Raw genomic sequence first — 25,812 nt, 5'->3', positions numbered from 1 at the left:
TGCCTCCCTCTTCATTGGGTAATGCATAAAGATATTCACAGCAAGTGAATGTGAAGGATATGATGAAGGTCTCCTCTAGATAATAACTATTCTATCCATGATGCCTCCCTCTTCATCAGGTAATGCATAAGGATGTTCACAGCAAGTGAATGTGAAGGATATGTTGAAGGTCTCCTCTAGATAATAACTATTCTATCCATGATGCCTCCCTCTTCATCAGGTAATGCATAAAGATGTTCACAGCAAGTGCATGTGAAGGATAGGTTGAAGGTCTCCTCTAGATAATAACTATTCTATCCATGATGCCTCCCTCTTCATAAGGTAATGCATAAAGATGTTCACAGCAAGTGAATGTGAAGGACATGTTGAGGGTCTGTTCTAGATAATAACTATTCTATCCATGATGCCTCCCTCTTCACCAGGTAATGCATAAAGATATTCACAGCAAGTGAGCGTGAAGGATACGTTGAGGGTCTCCTTTAGATAATAACTATTCTATCCATGATGCCTCCCTCTTCATTAGGTAATGCATAAAGATGTTGTTGTCCATGCACTCAGCTGTTCTGCAAGATGCTTGTCAGAATATTTTGGAGAATACATACAGGTCCTCTTTTTGGTAACCAGGAATGTTCTTGATCATTTCTTGTAATGTTTTGGATACTACAGAGGGATTCCATTCTTGGCTCCGGTGAATGTTCTCGGTTATACATACAGGTTCCGCCTTCAGCCCCCAGGATATACCCTAGGTCCTTCTGGATGATGCATGAACGTGTCTCTCGGAAATGCCCATGTAATACATAAGGGCTCTGTACTTGACTCCTTATGATGTTCTTTTGGAATGCCGAAGGTGATTTATAAAGTCTCACTCTTTGACACTTCGGAATATTCTAGGTAGTACACCATCACTCTGCTTTGATATCAGGAAATGCTCCGAATGTTCCAGATAATGCATGAAGGTGCTTTACTTTGGCACCTTGAGATGTCTCCCGAAGTCTTCTAGATATTAGATGATTGTTCTTGATACTTTCAAATGTTTACATGACACATATATATATATATATATTTAGTGTTTGATAGCCCACTATGTCACGTCGGTTATTTCTAACGCAGAGTCTTCAAAGTTTGTGTGCAAAGGCCCACTTGAAATTAGTTTAGGTATGTCTTCTTGGCTTTCCTGAGGCATCTGGTGCTGCACTGGCCTCGTGGGGTGCATTTCTGGATTCATGTCTGGCTCTGCTGGGGCATCTGGTGCTGCACTGGTCTCGTGGGGTGCATTTCTGGATTCATGTCTGGCTCTGCTGAGGCTTCTGGTGCTGCACTGGCCTCATGGGGTGCATTTCTGGATTCATGTCTGGCTCTGCTGAGGCTTCTGGTGCTGCACTGGCCTCATGGGGTGCATTTCTGGATTCATGTCTGGCTCTGCTGAGGCTTCTGGTGCTGCGTTGGGCTTCAGAGGAACATTTCTTTGATTCATGCCTAGATGTGTTGAGGCTCCTGGCACTGTGTTTGCCGTCGTGGATGCATTTCTTGTTTGATGGTTGCCTTCCCTGAGGCTTTTGGTGCTGTGTTGGGTTTCGGGGGTGCATTCCTTAGATTCATGTTCTGGCTCTCCTGAGGCATCTGGTGCTGCACTGGCCTCATGGGGTGCATTTCGTGATTCATGTTTGGCTCTGCTGGGGCATCTGGTGATGCAGTGGCCTCATGGGGTGCATTTTGTGATTCATGTATGGCTCTGCTGAGGCATCTGGTGCTGCATTGGCCTCATGGGGTGCATTTCTTAATTCATATCTGGCTCTGCTGAGGCATCTGGTGCTGCACTGGCCTCATGGGGTGCATTTTGTGATTAATGGCTGGCTCTGCTGAGGCCCTGGTGCTGCACTGGCCTCATGGGGTGCATTTTGCGATTCATGTCTGGCTCTGCTGAGGCATCTGGTGCTGCGCTGGCCTCATGGGGTGCATTTTGCGATTCATGTCTGGCTCTGCTGAGGCATCTGGTGCTGCACTGGCCTCATGGGGTGCATTTTGCGATTAATGGCTGGCTCTGCTGAGGCATCTGGTGCTGCACTGGCCTCATGGGGTGCATTTTGTGATTCATGGGGGTGCATTTCGTGATTCATGTCTGGCTCTGCTGAGGCATCTGGTGCTGCACTGGCCTCATGGGGTGAATTTCTTGATTCATGTCTGGCTCTGCTGGGGCATCTGGTGCTGCACTGGCCTCATGGAGTGCATTTTGTGATTAATGTCTGGCTCTGCTGAGGCATCTGGTGCTGCACTGGCCTCATGGGGTGAATTTCTTGATTCATGTCTGGCTCTGCTGGGGCATCTGGTGCTGCACTGGCCTCATGGAGTGCATTTTGTGATTAATGTCTGGCTCTGCTGAGGCATCTGGTGCTGCACTGGCCTCATGGGGTGAATTTCTTGATTCATGTCTGGCTCTGCTGAGGTATCTGGTGATGTGCTGGCCTCCTTGGGTGCATTATTTAGAAGTATGTCTGGCTCTGTTGAGGCTCGTGGTACTGCATTGGCCTCCTGGAGTGCATGTCTTGATTCATGTCTGGCTCTCATTCATTCATTCATTCATTCATTCATTCAGTCATGTGTTATAGCGCCTTTCACCATAATTATGGTCCCAACACGCTTTTTTGCCCACGGAGGGACTGGAGTCCAAGAATTTGGGAGAATGTGGGAGGTGCTATTACGCGTGTGTGCATTTCAGCCATTTAAGTTATGCAATGGTGGCCAAGACCCTGCTAGTCACCCATGTCTAAATGGAGTGTGTATGGGCACAGTGGAGATATACTATGGACTAAAAGGGGGGTTGTGTTTAAGATGTTGGAAGCTGCAGTTCGAATTTTTGTTGTTAAAAGTAGCTTCATTCTTATGGTAGAGGTTATGTGCAATAGTGTTTGCGTTATATGTGAGTGCAGAGTGTGTAGAGTGAGTCTGTGCCTTCCACTAAGTTGCAAAGGTGTGTTGTGCGAGAGGAGAAATAGGTTAGCTGTACAAACAACGTCTACTTCCAGGGTTCCTTCTATGTACAAGGAGCAGTGCTACGTTTCAAGGGCAATCTAAGTGCTGGATGAAAGCCTGCACTTGCCACCAGCTGGCTGCACTTTTACCTATTATTTTATTTATTTTATGTATTCTTTAATGTTGATCCTAGGTATTGCCCCAAGCTCCCTTTCCCCCACACTTACGCTCGCCCCCTCCCCTGCACTTGCGCGATCTCAATGTCACTTGGCCCAGTAAGATCGTTGTCTTTGTCTTCCCTCTGTTCCCCCTCCCTTGCCTCATCGCACCTTGCAGCACTTGTGTATGGGCGCGTTATAAATGCCATATCATATCATATATCAAATCATATCATGTATCATGCCTAATACTCACTGTCAGAGAGGCTCTTACTGCAGGAAATTGCCATCCCTAGATTCTTCTGGTGCGAACACAAGGTCCCCATTTCATGATTACCTGCGGGGGACTGGCCCCCTCTCCTGTGCTTTAGTGTTAAAATCACTGCTAACCATGAGCAAGTTGTCCGAGGTGCCTGATTGTGATCCTATGGGATTATAAGCATGATTTCTCCTAAAGTGCATTTTAAGTGCGATGCATTGCCCACCCTCCAAGCATATCTGAGTGCAATACCTAGCCCACTGTCAGGATTCGTTCCAGGTGCAAGTTGCTGGAGTGACTACATGAGTCTTCCATGTGTGTTTGGTGTCCCACAAGGAAGGTTGGGTGGCAGAGCAAAGCGGTTGAAAGGAAAGAAGAGCGTAGTAACTAACTGGGCAAATGAGGGGAGGATGTGCGGGGAGGAGGGAAGGCTGCAGGATGAAACGTGTGCACGAGAGACAGGGAGTGGGCACAGGGAGGTGGTGGATCAGGAAATCGGGGGAAACAGCCAGGTTTTGAGGGTTTCCCTGGGGCTAGGGGATCCTCTACGAGGCGGAATATGAGGGGGAGGGAGTCCCAGAAAGTGGGTCCGAGGACAGAGAAACAGGCACCTCCTAATCTGGAGAACTTGAAAGGAGGGACTACCAGGAGGTGTACAGAGCCTGATCTGACGATTCTGGTGGGACGGTAGCGATGGAGCTTGTTTTGGAGCAATTCCAGGCCTTTCCTGTAAATTGCTTCCAAGACTACTGTGTTGCCCCTGAACTATCCTGCTGAGACGTTAGGAAGATAAGGAAAGATTTGCTGAGACCTCTGGTGCCAAATAAAAGAGATGATGCCTTGAAGGTTTAGAATTCATCTTAAACTTAAACTCTGACATTGCTCTGGGCAACCCTCCAAACCACAGTTCTTTACCTGCCAAGCCATTATGAAAGGGGAAAGACCACATGCAAATCAGGCTTGGCCCCACCCCACAAAGGGCAGTCTAGTCCAAAGTGCTTGGTCACAACCCTTCTGCACAAGACCGTAAGCATCCCCAGACATGTTTCGGCCTCGCTGGGCCACATCAGTGAGGAGTAGTTTGGGCCTCTAGGCCCAGCAGGCATGGGACCCATGTCTGGGCATACCCGTCCCACTCAGGATGACTACAGCAAAACAAAAGAGGTGATGGCTGGAAGGTTTAGCATTAATCCTAACCTCTGGCACAGCTCTGAGCAACCCTGCAGACCATCGTTCTTCGGCCTGGCATGCCATTATGAAAGGGGAACTGGCCTCATGGGAGTATTTCCTGGATTCATGTCTGACTCTGCTGAAGCTTCTGGTGCTGTGTTAGCATTCTAGGAGTGTTCCTTTAGAGTTGCCTTATTGGACATTGCCTTGCAGATGATGCAGAGGGCTTCTAAGAGAGGTCCACCAGGTTGATATGATGTGTTCATGCTTTAGTCCTTGATTAGTTTGGTCAAAATAGAACACCTTTGCTTAGCTCCTCAACCCTGACGCTGAGCATAGAACCATGCAGCGAGGGATTTGGGGAGGGAAGGGCGGAGAAGAAAAAGGATGGATAAACTCTGATAGAGCATCCAGGATGCCAGGTATACCAATTCCATGAATTACCGAAGGAACGCCTCAATTCCCCCAACAACACCTTAACACAGTCAAATAACCACACAAGTGCAGTAACTTAAAGTTGTTTTTTAAAGTAAAAATATGCTGGAGTTTAACAACAAGTTGATATTGTTTTTTTTAATATGGAATCGCATTTTAACAATCTTCTGCCACAGCCTTTGAAAATTAGAAAAGTTACATGTTGTATGAACAAAAATGGTACCAGGAGAACAAGAGAGACTGAAGAAGGTGGGCAGACAAATATGAAGCTCAAATCGGTATATTCATTTTATTAAGATTTGTCTAAAAAAACACATAGACACATATTAATTTAATTAATTCTAAAAAGCATTTTACTAATCATACATCCATACATTCACTCTCTAATGCAATATTTAAATAATATATTGACATGCTAAGAAATTACAGAAGCTGATCATTTCATTAAACCACTTCTTTTCCATTGTGCTGTAAATCATTCACAATGTTATTAATCACAGTTCATTCCCAATATAATATCGACTATTGGTGCCTAAGACTATTGGTGCCTAACAATATCAATCTTCTTTACAATAAAAGGCTTCCCAGTTGGTTAATAGTTTCGACTCGACAAGTTATGTGTGTCTTCATCAGGATTGGATGAACAATAGCAACGTTCTAAAAGTAAACAAACATACAATTAAAACATTGTTAAAAAACATACTGCTGTCAACCTTCTATCAGTAACTCTCTCTCACGATTTGGACCAATCATTAAACACTAGAACAAAAATTGTCTCTGAGTCCAAGTGGGTATTCCCTTGCCTATGATCCCATCAATACTGCTCAATGCAGCCAGCTTAAATGAAACCGACCAAATCAGTCCATTTCCATATACCCATTTACAGTCCCCCCAATTTCATTTAGGGCTCCAGGGTTCAGAAAGGAATACAAACTCCTCCCATATTCATACTTGATAGCACATATCCTTTTAAGTGCTAAGTGCCCTCTCCATAACACGTACCGCCCCCACTGTGATATGCTTCAGAATTCAAATACATGTAAGAAAACATACCTGCGAACCCCATTAGGTTCGCCTAATAGCTTGTATCCCAGTAGCTTCTGGTATAAGTCCAGTAAGGCTGGGTTTTCACAAAAAGCAAAATCTGTGACAAGAACACAGGAAACAATAAACCAAACTTATTAGTGCCACACAATGGAAAATGCCTATACTAATCTCTTTATAGGAAGTTATAGATGGCGAAAGTTCTATACCTAAACTGATCCTTCCAAACACAGGTCAGAGACACTGGAGACTAGGTCACTTCTTGCTCCAGCCGAACGGGAAGAAAAATAACTCTTCTCAAGTTTTCAAAAAACCGTCTAGGAAACAAATTAAATCCTCTTAAAACTAGCGAAATGCGACTAAGGCATGTATACTATCGCGGGCAAATCCGCCATCTCCTTAATGCGAAAAGCCTCTCACCTTCGTTATAGTAACGATATCCAAATGGAGTAGCACTTGTTTCCCTTCTATCCCGCAGCACAGTTTGTACGCTCGCGGTCATGAAAAGAACAGAAAACACCTCGTCGCTAACGGGCGTGTACGCTGATGCGTGAATCTGTAAATCAATAAATAAACAGATCCCGTCAGCAGCAGCCCCAATAAACCGTACGGTAAACAAACGCCTACTTCAAACCCGCTTACCTTGTTTGCAGCAGTCGAAGCCCGCAGTCTAACGCCGTGTGCCATTGAAAGCAGAAGGACAGAGCCACGTCCATCATGGTCCCTCTTTTATTTCCAAATTTTTGACATAAACACAAAGGAAGGACTAAAAAACAACATTGTGTCCTACATGACATAGACACAAAATAAGGACTAAAAAACGACAGAGTGTCCTACATGACATAGACACAAAAGAAGCACTAAAAAACGACATAGTGTCCTATATGGAACATAAGGTAAAACAGACCCCTAGGTGAGTTGGGGTCCCAAGTTAAACTGTACCGATGTTACAAAGCAATGTAGTCTTTCGTGGGGAATTAAGACTCACCATAACTGCCCTACAGTACCTGTAGTGTAATAATAGTGATAAAATGATAGTGAAAAGAGGGAAATCAATTCCATTCTTCTCGTTGATTCAGGCCCCTCTCTAGACTATTGGTATGGTATATCCACCATTGTTCTTTTTGCGCTAGGCGTGCAGCCGTATTGGCCGCATCAGTGCCCAACACTTTCTCAACTGCCCACCATTTCAAATCTTCTGGCCTATGTCTCTGTTCCAAAAAATGCATTGTTAGCGGAGCATTCTGCTGGCCCGTTCTAATCTTAGATTTGTGCTCACTTATGCGTAATTTGACAGCTCTGGATGTCTTCCCAATGTAAGCCTTTTTACAAGGGCATATGATAACATATATTACGTTGGTACTGAGGCAGGTGTTATGGTGCCTCAGATCCCAGATTCTTTCATAAATCTCAATCGAGGCAATGGCCGAAGTATTGGCACACCCTATTTGTCGATCTTGTGCATTCTCTGTCTCTCTGTCTCTCTGTCTCTGTCTCTCTCTCTCTCTCTCTCTCTCTCTCTCGTTGTTGCTGTCTTTTTGGACTCCCGTTCACTCGGTTTCTTGCTCATTCTCGTCTGTTGCGCTCAACCAATCATACTGTACATTTCGCAAAGTATTCTTCATTTAGCCAAAGGGTTTCGTTTTGTTTTGTCCCTCTGACCCTGCATTGCATGTACTGGAACAGTGCTGCATGTTTGCTGGAGCCAGTCATCTTGTGTGCTTTGTGGAATAGTTTTCATGTATTCTTCAAGCCCCGTGGGACATGCACGGGTCACTGCTATCTTGTGGGGGCTAATTAGGGTTAATGCCAAGACCTTCTCCACATGGCCAAAATGGATGCAATTCCACCAACCACAATGGTGGCAGGATTACCTCCACGTTTACCGCCAAGCTCGTACTGAGGCTGAGTTTGTGCATCTATATGTGTGTGTTGACAATCTCATTGAATGTTATATTTGTCAGAGCCACCCCATCGCCAGCCTTTGAGTGCTTAGCCACATCTACCACTGGGTGAGCCAAGGGAAGCTTGAGTCAGGACCTAGCTGTTGGTCAGCCTTTCCTCCTGAGCACAGGGAAAAGAGAAAGCGTGCTTCCTCTCTCCCACCCTTCGTCCTTCGCTCCCTTCCTCCCTCGCCGCTCCGCGCCCCGCCGATCCCCAGGAATATCTGCAGCAGTCACTGCAGGGATTTCTGCAAGAATACTGCCAATCTGAGAATGAGGCCCATTTATTGGTTTTCCTATACTTACACTGTGTAATGCATTCAGCACCTTGCATATATTTTAATTATATGCGTGACACATGGTTGGGCCTCAATTGGCTGACTAGGTCAGAAGTAGTGAATATCCGGTATTGCACCAAGAAGATTGGGATCAATATTCGATCAAACCTAAAAGTACATGTTCATTTTGTCGTGTCACTGAGGCTGGTCAGTCTTTGTGTTGCACAACACTTAGGGTCCTATTCGGAGGTGCATGCAAAAATAGAAAAGTGTTCTTCCAAGAATGAGGAACACTTTTCTTAAAATCTCCATATTCTGTCAAAGTGAGAATGTGGTACCTGGCATCGAAGCCTCAAGTGTTTGCATGTGCCTGATGTATGGCTTGGCAACAGCCCTAGTAACCATCAGGAATGCAAAGGGATTCTCATCCCAAAAGCCCTAGTTTTGCGTGTATAGAAAGGGAGTTAGAATATGGCACGTCTGAGGTGCCTTTAACATCTACTGCACACTTTTTCCTTGGTAATGAAGGCATTACTCAATCTGCCGCACCACTTGTCTTATATATTGAGACATCGGACTTTCTCCCTCTGTACAGGATCCTCTGATCTAGGTTTTTACTCCATCTCTGTTTATCACACGCTGATACCGGCTAAAGTTTGAAACCTAGGTCCATCGTTACAGGACTCTCAATTCTAGACCCGGTCAAGTATGCAATCCCGCAGCCTATGGTGCGTATAACTCACACCACTAGTGTGGACACAGGCTGCAGGCATGGCCAATCATCCATGCACAATAGAACACGTCTACGGCTAAGCACATCCGGCCTAGTTTCACACATAGCTGTCCGGACTGAAACACCTGACGTACCCCAACACCTCTGCCACTAGCATACAGCGACCACCACCCGAGAGGAATCCCGTATAGCTGGCTCCACATAGACTCTCTCCAACAACAGCAATCTATCTCCAAACCTCAAGAGCACCCACCCACGTCGAGCCTTGCCAGCCACCTAAGTCTTAGAATGGCAAACATGCACACACGCATCTAAGCTAATCTCCTTAGAATCTCCAACCACACCGACTACGGTCACCAAGGGCGTTCCAACCATGTAAAAAAGTGCATTGAGGCTACACAAGTGGGGAAAGAGCGCTTTATAAATAGCAAAATAGAGTACAAAAATACAGTACAATACAATACAATGTGCTGAAGGCTCAAGCAGACTTTCGTAAACAAGAAAAGTGGCAGACTTTTAAGAAATGCTCACAATATAACTGGTGCGCAGGTTGGCCTCAATAAGACACATTTTATCTGCTTTTTTCAAAATGGCGGTGTGGAAAACTGGAGGGGAGAATGCCACCTTTTCACAATAACTGTGTCCCGAGCACAGAACGGGGCTCTGAATCTGTCCTTGTTCAACTCTAGTGGCAGACGTATTCTGATCCATTCATCCATTCATTACACAGAACCGTCCATTTAAGAAAGCCGCCTGCACACGGGGCCGTGAAAGGTCTCGCAGCCTGCCCCACTATGCCTGCGTGAGGATATGCAAATGCCACGAGCTCCCGCCTAGCATCTCCACCCAGGGAGGCGGCGGGGTGACACACTCGAAAGGCCCTGTCACTTGCCAGCCCTACTGCCAGGGGTGACGTCTCGAGGTGGAGCAGAAGTGCTGCTTCTGCACATCACTGCTGGGGGACTACGGGAGGGAGGGGGCGTGATCTCACTGCGTGCCCCCTGAGCTTGACCGGCAACAAGGCGGGCCAGCTGCTCACAGGGAACGCATCTCCCGAGATCAATTGAACTAAAGCAATATAATAAACATTAAACATTAATGCAATCTTGCATAATAGACGCCATGAGTTACAATGCAATCACAGGCTAAACGTTGATCAGGGGATTGTTATGGTAAAAGAGCACGTATTACATTTGCTTTAATCCGAAGAGTTGTCCGTCTCATCTCTTGCATTACTACTGAGTCACGTGGCCACAACATGTGACCTTGGCACGAGCCCTGGGAGCTACCATGCTGCCAGGAGGGGTGACACACCACACTACTGAAACCTTCAAGTGCCCTTGCCACCCAAGGGTCCGTTATTTGTTTAGGAACATATAAGCTCCACAATACACTGATTCCTCATGCCCTCAATAATGGCAAGTGAGTCAAAGCCCTCATTTGGGCGTATTTGAGGAATCTTTTTCAGAATAAAGGGTCTGTGCATGGAATGTGACTTTTGCTCCCACATATCACAACATGTTCCTATTTCCTCCCAATTTACACTGAGGCCACCTTAAGAGCACGATGCTAAAGGTAAACAGGTGGCATTTGAAAGTACCCCTGCTTTACTTCTCTCCACCAGACTTACAGTTTAGAAGAGACATCACTTGCTTGCAAGTTGTGGTAAAACAGGAGGGGATTAAAACTAGAGCATAATCACTATTCCCCACACGTGATAACAGTGACTGCGTTTAGCCAAACTCAGATTGCGCCCCTAGGTTGAAGCAGAAGTACACCACGACTCGAAAAACAGGAGTAAATCACCTGTTTCTGTTTTTGGCACTGATCAATTGGAATCTTATCTTTGGGAGGGAGTGGGGGGCGGGGGTGTGACAGATTCCCATCTGGTGAGAGTTTGAAAGTACTAGCATCTTTGATTTTTTTATTCATTAATAAAATGTTGCAGCTAATTCAGTCCCCCTTTCATAAAGCTTCATGGCAAAAGCATACTGCTTGCATGTGCCCTTGCTGCTGCAGACCCTTGCTACTACAGCACCTGTTCTTCAGTGGGTCAGGTTCAAAGGCCACATGTGTATTCCTGACAGCTGCTGTGACCCAAAATCTTTAAGTTTTGAATCTCAAATTCTAAATGTAACAACTGTTGCCTTATCACAACTATAAGAGACTAGAGGGAAAAGAAAATATTTTTTGTATTGGACCACCTTGCAGCAACCCTCTTTAGCACACAGCCAACGCCTTTATAATTTATGTGAAAGGGGTCCCTTGTTTTCTTATCCTCATCCGGTTTTGACCCTAATTGTATGTCATTCATTATTAAATTCAAACATACCACATCTCGTTTTTATATTAAAAAATAATATCAATTTTAGTTTCATATATTAAAAATATGTCATCTTATTCTTTTCTCTAAAATAAACTTCATCAACAATCACTATATTTTATCTGATTTTCTCAATTTACTTTAAAATACCAATTATGATACAACAATTTATTTTTCTGACACGCTATCTCAAGGGCAGTCTGTCGTGCAATACTTCTTTTTGTTTTTCTATGCCAATGTTATTGATCACAACAAGATCTTATCTCTCAGTCTGTTATAAGTTGCAGTACCAACTGATAGTCTTCAACTTACTTTATCACTGGTGATTTTCACTTAACCATCCATTCATTCATCATTCACAATACACCCGACATGTTTCATTCCTCAACTCCACTTTCACACTATTAGCCAGGAAATTATTCAGGGGGAAAAAACACAACAGTAATTTGTCTCCACTTAGTGCTTGTCCTCTACTTTCGTCTGGGATATAGGCTTCTTTCTGTATACCTTCTATTTCGACTCTGGGTCAGACTCCGATGATGGTCTGTGAAAACAAGTTAGGAAGATGACTTGTTTAGTAACCAGTCTTCAGATGTAGTTCAATTTCTGCATACTTAATATACCTTAATTATATTCTAGATGGGTTAGTTAATCCTTATCTCATTCCTATTTTCTTTCTTGCATCCTTCTAATCTTGTTTAGGAACCAGTTATACTATGGTATTCCTCGTGACTCTCTCTTGTAATCCCTTTAACATTCAGGAATTATTTTATGGTAATCTCCTCTCTGTCATATTTACCTTTGTGGTATCTTAAGTTGAATCTCATCTTCCCACTCTTTTTCATATATGTTCTTAATGTTTAGGGATGATTTCTTCTATATCGGTTCTCTTCCCGTTTTTTTCTATTACCACTTTGCTGTTCACCTATACAGGCAGAGAGTTAAAATTAAGCTATTACATGTCATTCCGTTTCATTTTTTGAATACTAGCCAGCTTCCTTTTCCTTTTCTGTTATTTTTCCCTTACCTCAATATATTCTGTTATTTATCTTGGCACTTGATCCTATTGTTGTATTAAGGCTATTGTGTTTCACATCCATCTTGTTATTCTTTTTATTGCATAGGCAGGTCTGCAAATCTTCTGCTTTTTTCGCAAATAGTTTTTGCACTTTGTTGGATCAAGTATTCTAATTTTAGTTCCATACATATGTTCTTGTCAATACCTCGTCTTATATCTAGCTTTTATAGAGCTTTCTATCTACATTGACTTGTGTCTTACCTTTATTCGGTGCATCCGTTGCTCTAGTCCGCCTCCAAATCAGACTACTGCGGTCGTGGCTTTCTACTCCCACGTTTGTTTCTCTTGCCGAGGTCCTCTGTTTGACCTTCCACATCGCCAGCGTTCCACTTCTGCGCTTGTGTCTCTGGCTGAAGTCCAGTCCTTGGAAACGAGCCTCCACGTCCGTGGCGTTCTCCTCCCACGTTCGTTTCTTCTGCCTGCTGAATCCGTCTGCTTCCTCCGAAGTTGCAAACCTTTGTGTACTCTGCCCATATTCTCACGTATCTTCTACCTTTGGTGACATCAGCCCGTAGTCGTTACGGCTTCTTGGGTCCTTTTCTCTAATTCCATTTCCGTAATCTTCATGTTGCCTCGGTTTCTTGTCAACAGTCATAATTCCTTCATTTTTTCTTTTAAGGTCGTTCTGCATTCCCCAATATTTTAGATGTTTTCAGTTCACTTTACCTTTTGCAATCTTGATTTTTATTATACCTCGTTTGTTTCCTGGGTTTTTCATATGAGTGCATTTATCTGATTTTGGAACTTATACTGGGGTCTTCTTTCAATATTCGATATTCTCCACCAATTATAGATCAATTCATTTTTGCTCTTTCAGTTTTTTTTATTTGTCCACTCTTTTATTTTCACCAGAGAAAATAAGTTGATCAACGGTTCCACAAGCTCGTTAAATCCTATTCAGTCTGTATTTCAAGGGAGTTTGTTCATGCTGGTAGTGTCCGGTCTCTTTCTATCATTTATTCAGATCTTTCATTTAGACCTAATTCCATACTTCTTGTAAGGAAGATACATTATTTTTCTTTCTTCAGTCGCTTCTTTCAGTTGATATCATTACTTAGCTTAATTTGGAAGATGGCAAGCCATGGTAGTTCTTCTACTGTGTATATCTTCTCTATAAAGTGCCCTACTAACGGTGCTGAATGGATACGGTTCTTTATACAGCTCTTATGTTCCGTTATCCTTGTTTTGACCTTTCTCTCTGTTTTGCCCACATAGAGCATTTTGCATGGACACCAGATAACATATACCACAAATTTTGAATTACAATTCATCAGTTTCTTTTGTTTTCATTTTGATACCAGTCCCAGATCAATATCTGTTGTTTTCCTGGTCTGCTGACAACATGTACAATTTCCACAGGGGTAATGTTCCATTGGTTCATGCCCCATTTTTCTGTTAATGTGGGTTGTTTTCTTACTTGCCTGAAAATAAAATAAATATTTTTTTATATAAAAACGAGATGTGGTATGTTTGAATTTAATAATTAATGACATACAATTAGGGTCAAACCCGGATGAGGATGAGAAAACAAGGGACCCCTTGCACATACAAATGTTGCCTTATCCATCTGGTGGTAGGTTAATATAAAATAATAAGCTATACTTGGTTATGGTATAGTAACTGATAGGAGCACACACTTATTAAAGCCAGACCAATCTGATATCATACAAGTGTCAGCTCTGTGATCCCATCCCAGCAATATGAGAGTAATGTGCATTTATGACAGCCTGAATGTCTGCACTGCTCCGAGTGAGGCAACTTTGCCTCATCAGGGCACTCAAATAACAAAGGACAGTCTCAGCCCAGGGTGCTGCACACCTCAGGACCTTTCATCCATTGGAAGGGGGCAGGGTTAGAGTAGCCACAAAAGGCAAAATGGACCCTCTTCGTATTCTATCAGGCCCTCTCTTCTTTGTGTCCCTTCTATTACCTACAGTACAGGGCAATCTGGGTATGATGTAAGACGTCAAGGGTCACTTGATACAGCAGCAAGGATTGGACCCCTTACTGCAGGCTTGATTCTGCTCAATCCCCTCTGACCTTTTAACCTTATAAGGAAGGGTCCTGCCACGCCATCTTTGGTTCACCTTTGGATCATCAAGTGCAGAAGTAGACACTTTTGGACCCCTGTTGGTAGAGCAATCCTTTCCAAAGTCCTCTGCTATAGAGGTGAAGGCAGAAGGGATACAAGGCAGAGGAGAGCTCTGTCCTCTAACCATCCTCAGGGAACACTGGAGTGACTGCTGTTGGACCAAGGCCTCACTGCTGACTGCACTGCAAGCAGGACCCAATCATTGGAGGTAGGTTCTCCCATGAATGTGCCAGCCAAGGTCCCTGCAGTGGAAGTGCAATCAAGGGACTTACCTTCTTCCTGGAGGCCCTGGAATGGACCTCACAGCAAAGCACAATTCAAGAAACAGCTCTGAGCCCTGGTTCCCGTATTGAACCATTTGTGAGCTACACCGACTCAGACAACACCTGGCTGTCCCAAACATCTGCATGCTACGTGCCATTGGTGCTTGGATCACACCACGTGTTGGATCCAGTCGAACAGCACAACAACTCACCTCTGAATCTCCACCTCAGGAAGATACTAGAAGCCAAGGTCAATGCTGTTGAGTCCCCAGAGACAACAATAAGTACAGTGATGAAGCCATGTTCACCTGGTTCTTTTTCTGTGACAATTGTGACTTTTAAGTACTCTTGTGCCCATCTTTCTTGCAAAGACATATCCTTTTACGTGACATTCCCGCAAATGGTTTCCTGCTTACCCCAGCTTGAGTACCCAGAGTTCTATTTTCTCCAGGCTCTGGTGTTTTTCTGGTTAGTTATTTGCATTCTTAATTGTTTAATTAAAATGTATATATTAAATGGAGCCTTGATTGGACATCCTTTTATTTTTGAGTCTTTTGACTATTGCTGTTTGGTTTGCAACTGTGATCATTTCCCACCCCTCCTGAGAGTTTGCCTGTGCTTGGCCCATATTACACAAAGGGCAAAGGAGGTAAACCCGTCAGGCTGTGTCTGTTTTACTCTTGTGATTGGCATAACGGATGTTCTAGTGGTAGAGTGGGGCAGGGTAGGCTGTTAGCCACTACTCAGCCCTGCACTCCTACAGGAGCCATTTCCTTACAAGGGGTAGACAATCGTCGTCTCCGTCACGTGGAGGGCCCACGTATCTCACAATTTAAATGTGGGTAGGTTCTGCATGAGCAGGTCACATGTATGCATGTTACTAGAATGACTGTTTTGTGTTGTGAAGCAGGCACATTTCACTTGTGTCAATTATCATTTACAATTGATGCATTTATCATAGCATGTTATGCCTTTTACCCCTGTGTTCCACACTTTTGCCTTCAATACTCGGTACACAGCATCAAAATACGATCCCCGTAAGGTTTCAGGTAACACGCGAAGATTCTAGTTAGCTACGATCCGAGACCGCTATCAAAGGGTTTCTGACTTCTGGAATGTGAAAATGCACAAACTCTGGGCTCTTCAACCTTTGCCTCGCCAGATGTTTAGGGCTACAACTCCCATCAGCCCTTGCAAACATAGTCAGTGGCGGGATCATGCGAGGTTGTAGGTCAAGACATCTGGCGAGCCGCTGGTTGCAGACCCTTGCACTAGATGATTCTCCTATGAAGACCCCAAGGAGTCCCTCTGAATATTCTGAATAGTACCTACATGTTTCTTCATTGGCATATTCCTCAGGTTGCTGTGCTTCACACTGTGTGTACTCTGGGTCCTCCGCCAGACCTCCAGAAGCCCTGCATTAGAGCGCATCTAACAGCATATGTTTCTTCTTCAGAGCGAGCTGAGGTGGATGAGTCATATCCTGGTTCTGGCCGTCTTCGTCTTTGTGGCTTTCTTTGAGATTGGCCCGGGCCCTATCGCCTGGTACATCACTGCAGAACTCTTCGGCCAATCCGCTCGGCCTGTGGCCATGGGAGTGGCCAGCAGCTGGAATTGGCTTAATAAGTTCTTTGTGGGAATGTTCTACCAGCCCCTGCAGGTAGGAAAAGAGAGGCCGTATGATTTTTGCTATGTGAAGGCACAGCAAGCACTACCACTCCACCCTATATATACCTGTTTCACCTTCTATGCCCTTCTCGTCTTTTAATTTTTTTGTTTGTTTGTTTGTTTCTTATTCTTATTGCACTCTTTCTTTCTTATAATCTTGTGTTTATTCTCATTCGATTTTCTTTATTTCCTTCTTTATTTCATTCTTTCATTATTTAAAGTTTTCTTTCTTTCTTAATTTAATATTGATGCGTGAATGGGAATTTCTAAAGATTTCAATAGATTTTCTATAGCGCCGCCATGTACTACACAGGGAAGAGCATTTAAAGTGGGTGGGGAGTAAGGATAGATGTAGGTGTTGGGAAGTTGTAGCATTGCTCAGGTGCTCAATGTCTGATGAGATGTTATTCAAAGAGGAGCGCTTTCATTCCCTTCCGGAAATGCGCAACAAAGGCACCATTCTGCTGTGCAGCAATATGTTGCTCTAGAGCAGTGGTCTGCAACCTTTGGCTCTCCAGATGTTTTGGACTACAACTCCCATCATCCCTAGTCAGCATACTACACTCAGTGAGTGTGGAGGAGTGTCAACTGGAGAGGCACAGCTTGCTGACCCGTGGTCTAGCGTATTGCAATGTAGCAAGGGCAGGGTTGATTTCTTGCTTTTCGTTCTTGACTTTCTTGTTTTCCAGTCTGGTGAAGTCGGTGCTTCTTTTGTTTCTTTCTGATTCCTTTCCCTTTTTATGATATGATATGTCTGTACCAAAGACAATGTAGTGGAGGAAACCGTTGAATTAGCTGTTGCAAAGAGTCAATGGGCCTCATTCCGAGTATGGCGGTCTGGAAATAAGGCGGTAGCAACATACCGGCACCCTTTCCGGGCTGCCATACTACAACGATGCCGGTAGGGGCCACAAAAGTATAGGCACCGTTAGAAATGGTGCCTGTGCTTCCATGTCCCCATTTCCAAGGAGTCTGATGGACACCCTGGAAATGGGGTGTAACTGGTACCCTTGTGATATCCCGGTGGCACCCCGTAATGAGCCCCGATATTGAGTACATATCACCAAAGAACATTGTTCACTCTGAAATATTTCCAACATCGAAGCGGTAGACAAAATGAAATATATTTCATTTGCATCTAGGGAAAGGAAAGTTGATTCTTGGAAATGTCAATAAAACACTGAACAAAATAAATAGGTCATTTTACTAACATTCCACTACTGCTATTGTTAAACTTTTTCCCTGGACAGATTTAGAGGTCAGTGCAGATTTTGTAAATGTGTATAAGCATTGGAACATTTATGTGATGGCTTTTGACCTGACCCTGTAGCCAACATCTCCCCTCTGCGATGTTCAACAGAACGCCAAGAATATTGAAACTCTGCTTCTTCTCTGTGCCTGGAACAGAATCATTATTTTTCAAACATTGGCCCTCATTACAACTCAGGCGTTAAGGGTCAACGCCGTCGTTAACCCTTAACGCCTGATTCCAATTTTAAGGGCTGCTTTTATGGGGCAAAAATGGGAATGGGGAAGGGTAAATGGGAAATGGGGATTTACCGCTCCACTCACCTTGGAATGGGGCGGTAAATCCGCCATCCACCATGGTGTAAACGTAGTTTACACCATGGTGGTAAAGTTGGTGTACTTACCGCCTGGGACGTAATGACCCCCATGCTCTTCGCTATTACATCATCCAATTCTGGACTTCCCTTTTCCTTTTAGTTTGCATAAAATCATACCTTTCATATTATCTCTATGTACCAAACAGCTTTCTGTGTCAAGCCATTTAAAAAACCAGCCCGCACTGCTTTGTCTTCATTTAAAAATAATATCTGTTAACGGGTGCTAACAGCCGGGGACCTGAGTTAATAGGCTTTCTCATATAGCAATTTCTTATAGATTTTCTAATAAAGATTTTATCAGAATCTTATAAGATCTTACAAAAAATCCTAATTGAAACTTATAAGATTTTATAAGAATTAATGATGTCACTGGTATATAGGTTCTGTGGTATGCCAGGAATAGCAGTCACACCACTTTACATGATTAAGCAAAATGTTTTATTAACTCAAATGAAAACTTGCCTCCCCTGGCCCTACAGATGGGGTTGCCTATCTGCAAATGAAACGGAAGGTGCTCGTCAGGATGTTTAGTCAACATAAAAGTGTGTCCTCTGTCTAAACCAAATCTAACTAACTGGCCATACCACTATACACAAATGATAACACCTAAAGTAAATGCCTGCTAGGCTTGGGTTGTTGGGATCTCGTATCAGCCCCCCTCCTCTGTTTATCACTCACAGTTCTCTGTATGTGGCCTTTGCTAACAGCTCCTTGTACAAAATTCACTCAGTTTTGCTGAAATTCCTGAAAACACAATTCGCTCCTCAAGCATTCCTAAATTAACTGATTTCACTTTCAGTCCTCCACAAACTTGGAAGTTTCACGAAGCAGAAAAAAGGTTACTTTTCTCATCCCCTTCCAAATACTCGGGGTATATCTCAACAGACACTTTTCCAGAGCAATTACATCTCTTCTCTGAGGTGTAGTCAGTGCTGGAGCTATGGTCCACTTTCTCTCAGGGACCGCCTGGCCCTCTTCGTTATCCTCAATTTGCGTGTCTTGGCTTGGTCGAGTTAGACCTTTACTGGGCGCTCTAGCCCCTTGATTTACACTCTGCTCAGAGATTTCCTCATACTTAATATACATCTATCATCTATATGATTGGTGTCCTTTTCCCCTGGTGTTGATAAATCTGTCTTAAACTGGACTTGTAGCTCTATTTTCTTATTGGGTTGTATGTATCTCTTTGTGAAGTCGGTGACTAACTTTCTCATGTACTTCGGCTCCCTTGGGTATCTTTGGGTTTTGTATTTCTCTGTAGTTGTTGCAGAGCTTGACCATCTGCCACACTTTCTCATGCCAGACCATACCTAATGCTCCATGGTACTCTCTCCAGGGAGGGTCAGTGGCGGCAGAATCTTTTGCGTCGGACCACTTTATGGCTCTCTCTGCCATCGGCCGGCTCGGTGGTTCGCTGTTGACTCTTTCTCTGGCTTTCTCCGGCGATGGCCTTCTCGTGGACTCACCCGTCTCCCTTCTCCTGCTCTGTCCACGTCTCTCAGGACGAGAGTGGAAAACTTTGTTTGGTCGGCAATCCCGGACTTGGCAAAGTTCTGTGGGTTCTGCGAGCTCACAGTGATGTCCGCTCTGTGCGTTTCCACCACAGCTGACTGACTCTACGTCAGCTGATCTTGCTCTAAATGTGAGGATTGAAAGGGGTTAATATGAGTCTCTGTATTGAGAGACAAAGTTCTGTTAACTACAGGATTTCAGAGTTGAGTTGGGGTCAGTATTAACATTAGACAGAAAAACAGGCTTTATCACTTCAACATCCTCTTTGGTGCCCACACAGCGTGAGAACATGGGATTTGGGGGAGATCTTATAAAGACTGGGAGTCCTCGTCTCCTAAGGGGGATTTACTCCCACTCAGATCCTGCTTGCTCCAACCCCTAGGGGCTTGCGTAGCGGGATCACCTCCCTAGTCTCAATAGGGGTGGCTCCCCCTTGGGGAGAAGGGATGAATTCTCAACATTTATCACATTTCTTATGAAGTTCTAACTATTTTTCCGAAAGTCCCTCTGGTTTCTCACAAGTTCTTAGAAGCTACTAATCTTTTATGGCATTTTTGTATGGGTGGGCATATTGAGAGCCTTTAATAAAGGTCCCCGGGACATGACCACCCAGTGCAGACCTGGGGAGCCCATTATTATTTCTATTACCATCCGGGTGTGCTAATAGCAATATCTTTGTTTCAAACAACGGTCTCAACAAGCGTATGACCCGTTGGTTGATACAAATACTCTACCGACATGGCCCTCATGGAAATAGAAGTTGGGTTGTGAGCAGAGCCATTCTTCCATTTCCATGGTGGCTCACAGCTTGAGAGGAGCGGCAGCGGTTCTCCAAGGCTTGCATGTAGGTGTGAAGTGGTGGGGTTGGGCAGAAGGAGAGGGTGTGGAGGGAGTGAGAAACTGTGAACTTGCTTGGAACGTGGGGTCATTCCATGAGATTCAGCTTGCGTTCGGAGCAACCTGATTGTCTGCTGCGTCTGCCCTGGTGCTAATATCACTCTGAATCATGGCCTTCTATTTACTAGGGTAGTTCTGTTTCACTGAGTCCCACTGCTGGGGAATGACTGCTTTGTGGCTTGCTATAACAAGATGTGTTTCTCTATAACAGTGGTCTGTTATCAAAGCACTAATAACATATAACACTCTCTTTTCCTACTCTGCCTCTTTCAGCACGCCATTGGCCCCTACGTCTTCCTCTGCTTCGCCATCATCCTAATGGGGTCCTTCGTTTACACTTGGTTCCGTGTCCCAGAGACTCGCGGACGCACCTTCGAGGAGATTACTGCCGAGTTCCGACAGGCAGATGGCCTTTTAATGAACAAATTGTAACAATGGAAAGAGACTGTCTGCTGCTACCACAGACTCTTTCCAGAAAGGGCACAAGGATGCTTGGCACTACCCTCTTCCCTTCTGGAACATGCGTCGCCTAAATTGACCAACCTTCTCAACCTGTGGCGGAAGCGGTGAAGAGATGTATACCATAGCAACCGGGAGTGTGATGTGTCCTTGTAGCAAGCTAAGGCAAAATGCAAGTATGTGGACATATTTGTTGGACGAAAGCTGGCTTCACTGTAGCCCATGGTTGCCATGATACCAAGACATTGTCAACATTCTGGAAATTGGCTTGAACTGAAGGATGGGTCTTTATCAATGTAAATTCTCTTAAATGGGAAGCGAGTTATTCCAAGTTGAAACCAAACCATGTTCCCGAACTCCTGATTTGAACCCTAATGAGGTGAGCCTTCGATTAGGAAGAGTCTTTGAATTTCCTGGGGTTTTAATCTTTCTTCCTGCATTAGTTGCAGGGGGCACCCCAAACATCTCCTCGGAAGTTTGATGTTTGGGGTAGGAAATCTTTCTTAATGTGAGCTGAGCTTGGTGGGGTTTAATCTGTGGCTGCGGGGCAGTAGAGGATTTTTGGAAGCCACCTATAATTTAAGATCAACCTTTGTCCCAGGTCTACCATGGAATTCACCTGCACAGCTTGAGCGGTGCAGTATGTTCCAGGGTTGGGCCAAACACAAGCTTTCAGAACGCCCGAGCTCTCTGCTATCCTGGGCTGGTAAACTTTAATTGGATATGGCCACTGCTAACCCAGAATAGTTTATTCAGACCTGTCAATTCTTTGCTCTCTAACATGAGGTCAGTGTATACAACTGCTTTATCATCCCCCCTTTGCCACCTGGTTCTTCTCCCTATGCAAGTCCTCAATGATTCCCATAGAGTATCATGGTATCCCTGATGGGTATATTGCAAAATTTCAACTCTCATGTCACCAAAGCCCCGAGAAGTGTGTGCAGCTCAAAGAAGACAATGAACCTTGAAGATGATTTCAGGAGAAGACTTTGTCAAGTGCTCCGATTTCCCTCAAATCCTTGAGCTCTGTGGATGAGTAAATCCAACCCTCAAAAGGAAAGAACATTAAGTCGTTTATTTATTAGACAAAATGAAGGATGATAGAAAAGCACTGGTCCACCCCTGCAGGAAAAGACAATGCTCTCAATGTGCACAAGGGTCACATTATAAATTCTAATCAAGTTGTTTATATGTGCGTGGAAACATGTTTGTTAAGGGTTGTTGCTTTGCCTACATTGAGTTTTTAAAGGTTGTAAAGTCTGTTACCGGTGTAGTATTTGGGCCAAACTTCCCTCTGACATCCTATGTTCCACAAAGAAATGTTAAGACTAGAAAATACAGTTTTTGTAACAAATACTGAATAAATGGTTTTGTATGTGTTGTGGATTTGTGTTTCCGCTCGTTCTTATTCTATTTATTCCTAAAGGAACGGGTTCTCTATAAGTAAGGTCAGATGCTGATCTCTGAATCACTGGGCTTTCTCTAGGCCTGACTACACTCAGGATCTGACCCAAAGTGCCTGGAATTACTGTTCTATGCCTGCACTTGTACACTCTTATGGTCTGTCCCCAGTCTCAGGATCTTCTCGTCTATCTCCATACCTGCAAAGACGATAAACACAGAGACTCCGGGTTTGCTTTGACAGCTCAATACACCCTATCTATTAAGATATCGCTCTCTGTCTTAGGCTTTGCCATGCAATCTCTAGTTCTGAGAACACTTAGAATCTGACCTGGCCTTGCCATTTCCTTTGATATCTCAATACATGTGATCGCTCAGGATATCGCTCTATGTCTCAGTGTTTGCTCTGCAATCACTCTAGTTGAGAACTCTTAGAAACTGACCCAGTCTCGGAATTCATGTCTACAAAATGCCATAGCTTGAGTACAGTTTTAAGATGGGGTGTGTTATTTCGATTCCATTGCACGCAGTGCAGGCTGGTACTTAGTGTAGCAATAAGCCCCGGGACGTCGGGGCCAATACCGCCTCAGGTAATGCCCCTGGGGACCATAGTTACAGGCCCGAGCGTAGTCCATTTTCCCTTTCCATTGCAGCCATCGGGAGCGGACGTGCTGGGAACAAAAGTGTTCCCAGCGTGTTTGCTCCTGAGAAAAGAAGAAAAAAGAAGGTAAGTGGGGTTGGAGAGGGTTGGGAGGGGATAGTTTGCAGGGGAGGAGTGTGGAGGGAACAATAAAACATACCTGAGTCCCTGTGGGGGGGCGAAGGCAGCCTCCAGCCATGGGGAGGCTCGAAGCGGGGATTGCCCTGTTTTGAGCCTCCTCATTGGCTAAGGGGCTGTCACGCCCCCCGCCGGGATCAAACAGAGGCACATACGTGCGTCCACAGGAATACACCGTGGTATGGCTTGGAAACGAGCCAATCACGTTAAGTGTATCCCGTGGAATACTAATGGAATGTGTCCATACCCGTGAACTCTAATGGTCAATTCCCAGTCTAAGGATTTGCTGTGCTCTATCAAAATCTAAGGACTCCCAAGAGCTCATGCCAATTGCAGTATTTGCTGTGCTCTCATTGGGCAGGGGCTTTCTCTGGGTCTTACTAGCTCTTGACTTGAGTGTCGATGAAGCTCGGGCTTCCAGATTTTTTTCCTGGCCAGGAATCATCGCCCACAGGAAGCAAAAGACTACACTCATAGGATAATGTTATTTCATCACTGCACACTGGTCAACTGTACAGGCGCCACTTCTCAATGGCTCTGGTCCAAGAGCCTTTGTTTTGGGCTAGCACTCTAAACTACGGAAACAAAAGCGTACTGCAGCCAGAAATACTCCCCAAAGAAAACTGAGCAGAATGATACTGAGATTTCTGTGGTCAGGAGACATGTTATGCAGGCCTGATGAAGTTCTTGCAAATTTTTGTAAAAGCCCAGGAGTCAGTCCGCCAGAAAAGCTTGAGATGGATTCTAAATGCAAAGGGGAACACAGGCAAACTGGAGGCCCACACAAGAATTCCAAGTCCAAAACAGTGTGTAGGATCCATTCCACCTATTTAGTCTTAAATAGGCTAAAACATAACTTATGATGCGTGCAATTTTAGGGTTTGAACAAACGTTCTAGGGTACAGTTGTCCCTTGAAACAAAACTTTGAGCAGAGTTGGGTGGTCTTATAAGCCAGCATTGGACAGAGGTTTATTTCACGTATCCTCTCCTTACCATTTCTGGGACCCTTCCGAGCTTTCCCTGAACAGAAGCTATGGGTATCTGGCCAGTCTATTTTCTCTCATTTCCCTGGGATATGATTGGATCTGACAGGATTCGAGTTTTCCCTTTAGGTGTTTCCGCTACCTCCCCTCAAAGGTGCACGTAAAATGTACAGCACAAACCTTTCAATGCCACATAATGGCCGGGCAGCCTAATTCCTCTCTTATAGGAGAATGGATCTGTTAATGGAAGCAGTGGGTTGCTGGTTCCTCTTTCTGATTTAGCTAATACAGTGCAGTGTCTGCTGCATCTGTGGGGACAATAAACGTATGCTTAAAAGTAAGATCTTTAGAACAGGATCAGTGCTTGGGTGTGGGGTGGGCACATTTTCCAAGTCACATGAATTTGGCTCTGAAACTAGATCTATAGGATTTCTGCAGGTGTACAGGCAGATTCAATCACTGCTAAGGCACACGCTTTCTCTGCTTCGTTACCTCGTCACTTATATAGGCCTTAACGAGAACCAGCTGGTCCTGCTAATAAATAGCCAGCACACTGTCCCATCTGAGTCCAGCACTCAGTGAGTGCAGGGGCAAGAGAAACACGGCTGCATTCACTGCCGGCATTCCCTATTCTGCCCCTTAGTCAGCCTGGGGGCAAATTCTGCCTACCTCAAGGTCAAAGCTGACATTATCTGCACAGATTTTGCCTTCTATAGGGCTGCCTAAATATGTTAGGAGCTCGTGTCATCAATGGTAGCTCACCCAGACCTCCTGCCTTTGTTTGCGTTCAGTCATTAATGGCTTTGATGGTAGTAGGTCAACGTGTGATTTATTAATTTATTAGCATCTGGTTGGGGGGGGGGTTGAGATGGTGGCGGCCTCCCAGACAATCAAAAGGTTCTGAGCCTCCTCGTAAACGGGAGGCTGCCATCTTCCCTGCCAGGAATCAGGTAAGTGCACCTCTGTGCTCGCTTTCCTCTCCTTCCCTCCACCACAACGCCAATTTCCATATCTCCCACCCACTGCCACTCGTGCCCCACTTAACCTGTGCTCCTGTGTCCCTCACAATACCAGAAATACTCAGTGTTCCCGGCGCATCTCTGTCACAGCAATAGCTGACATGCAAAGGGAGAAGGTACTACGTGTAGTTCCGTCCTCCCTAATTAATGGTGGCCATCTTGGTTTGTAGTTTTTATTCAAGTTGAGAAACAGCAAACACCGTTTCTTAACTTGATAAAAAAAACTTTTAGCATCCTGTTATACCATGCTAATGGCAAGATACCCCTCCCGGCCTGGGATTTACGGTGGCTGGTAATGCCCGGGCTAACGATAAAGCCCTTGCTTCGCTCAGGCCTCTAACTAGCCCAGGCATTACCTGGCACGGTAAAGCTCCCGCCAATCAGGGTTTATTTCTTAAGTAATGTTATTGATTTATTAATAAAGCAACCCAACGTTTAGGCATGAATTAGCTTTGTATTAATACATTGCATTATTAAATGACCCTCTCAGAGCCAGAATTTGCCCACTGCTCCATTGTGTGCCAATGTTTTCCTTTGTTTGCTCTTTGATTGCCAGTCAGGCTTTTTGAAACCGTTTCCTAAACATGTATTGTGACAAACCTGATGACACTATACAGAGATAAAAGAGGCATAAATATGTGTTAGACATGTCTTTACTAAGGAATGGACACAGGATTGGGCCAGTCCCTTGTCGAGTTCGTGTTGTCGAGTCATCACGTGGTC

General features: G+C 44.5%; 1 protein-coding gene across 1 annotated transcript in view; it reads left to right on the top strand.

Moving 5' to 3' along the window:
* LOC138580223 (solute carrier family 2, facilitated glucose transporter member 1-like) overlaps window positions 1-22,293 on the top strand; it is a 307,891-nt gene extending 285,598 nt beyond the window's left edge. Inside the window, exons 10-11 of the mRNA XM_069650586.1 lie at window positions 16,203-16,406; window positions 20,722-22,293. Coding sequence (XP_069506687.1) covers window positions 16,203-16,406; window positions 20,722-20,880 — 363 coding nt within the window. The 3' untranslated portion in view covers window positions 20,881-22,293. The remainder of the gene's footprint in view (window positions 1-16,202; window positions 16,407-20,721) is intronic.
* The last annotated feature ends 3,519 nt before the right edge of the window (window positions 22,294-25,812 follow it).

Source organism: Ambystoma mexicanum, chromosome 3p (genome assembly GCF_040938575.1).
Source record: "Ambystoma mexicanum isolate Mex_15411 chromosome 3p, UKY_AmexF1_1, whole genome shotgun sequence".
Lineage (NCBI taxonomy): Eukaryota > Metazoa > Chordata > Amphibia > Caudata > Ambystomatidae > Ambystoma > Ambystoma mexicanum.
Note: the sequence above shows the minus strand (reverse complement) of the source record. Positions and strands in the feature narration are given on the sequence as shown.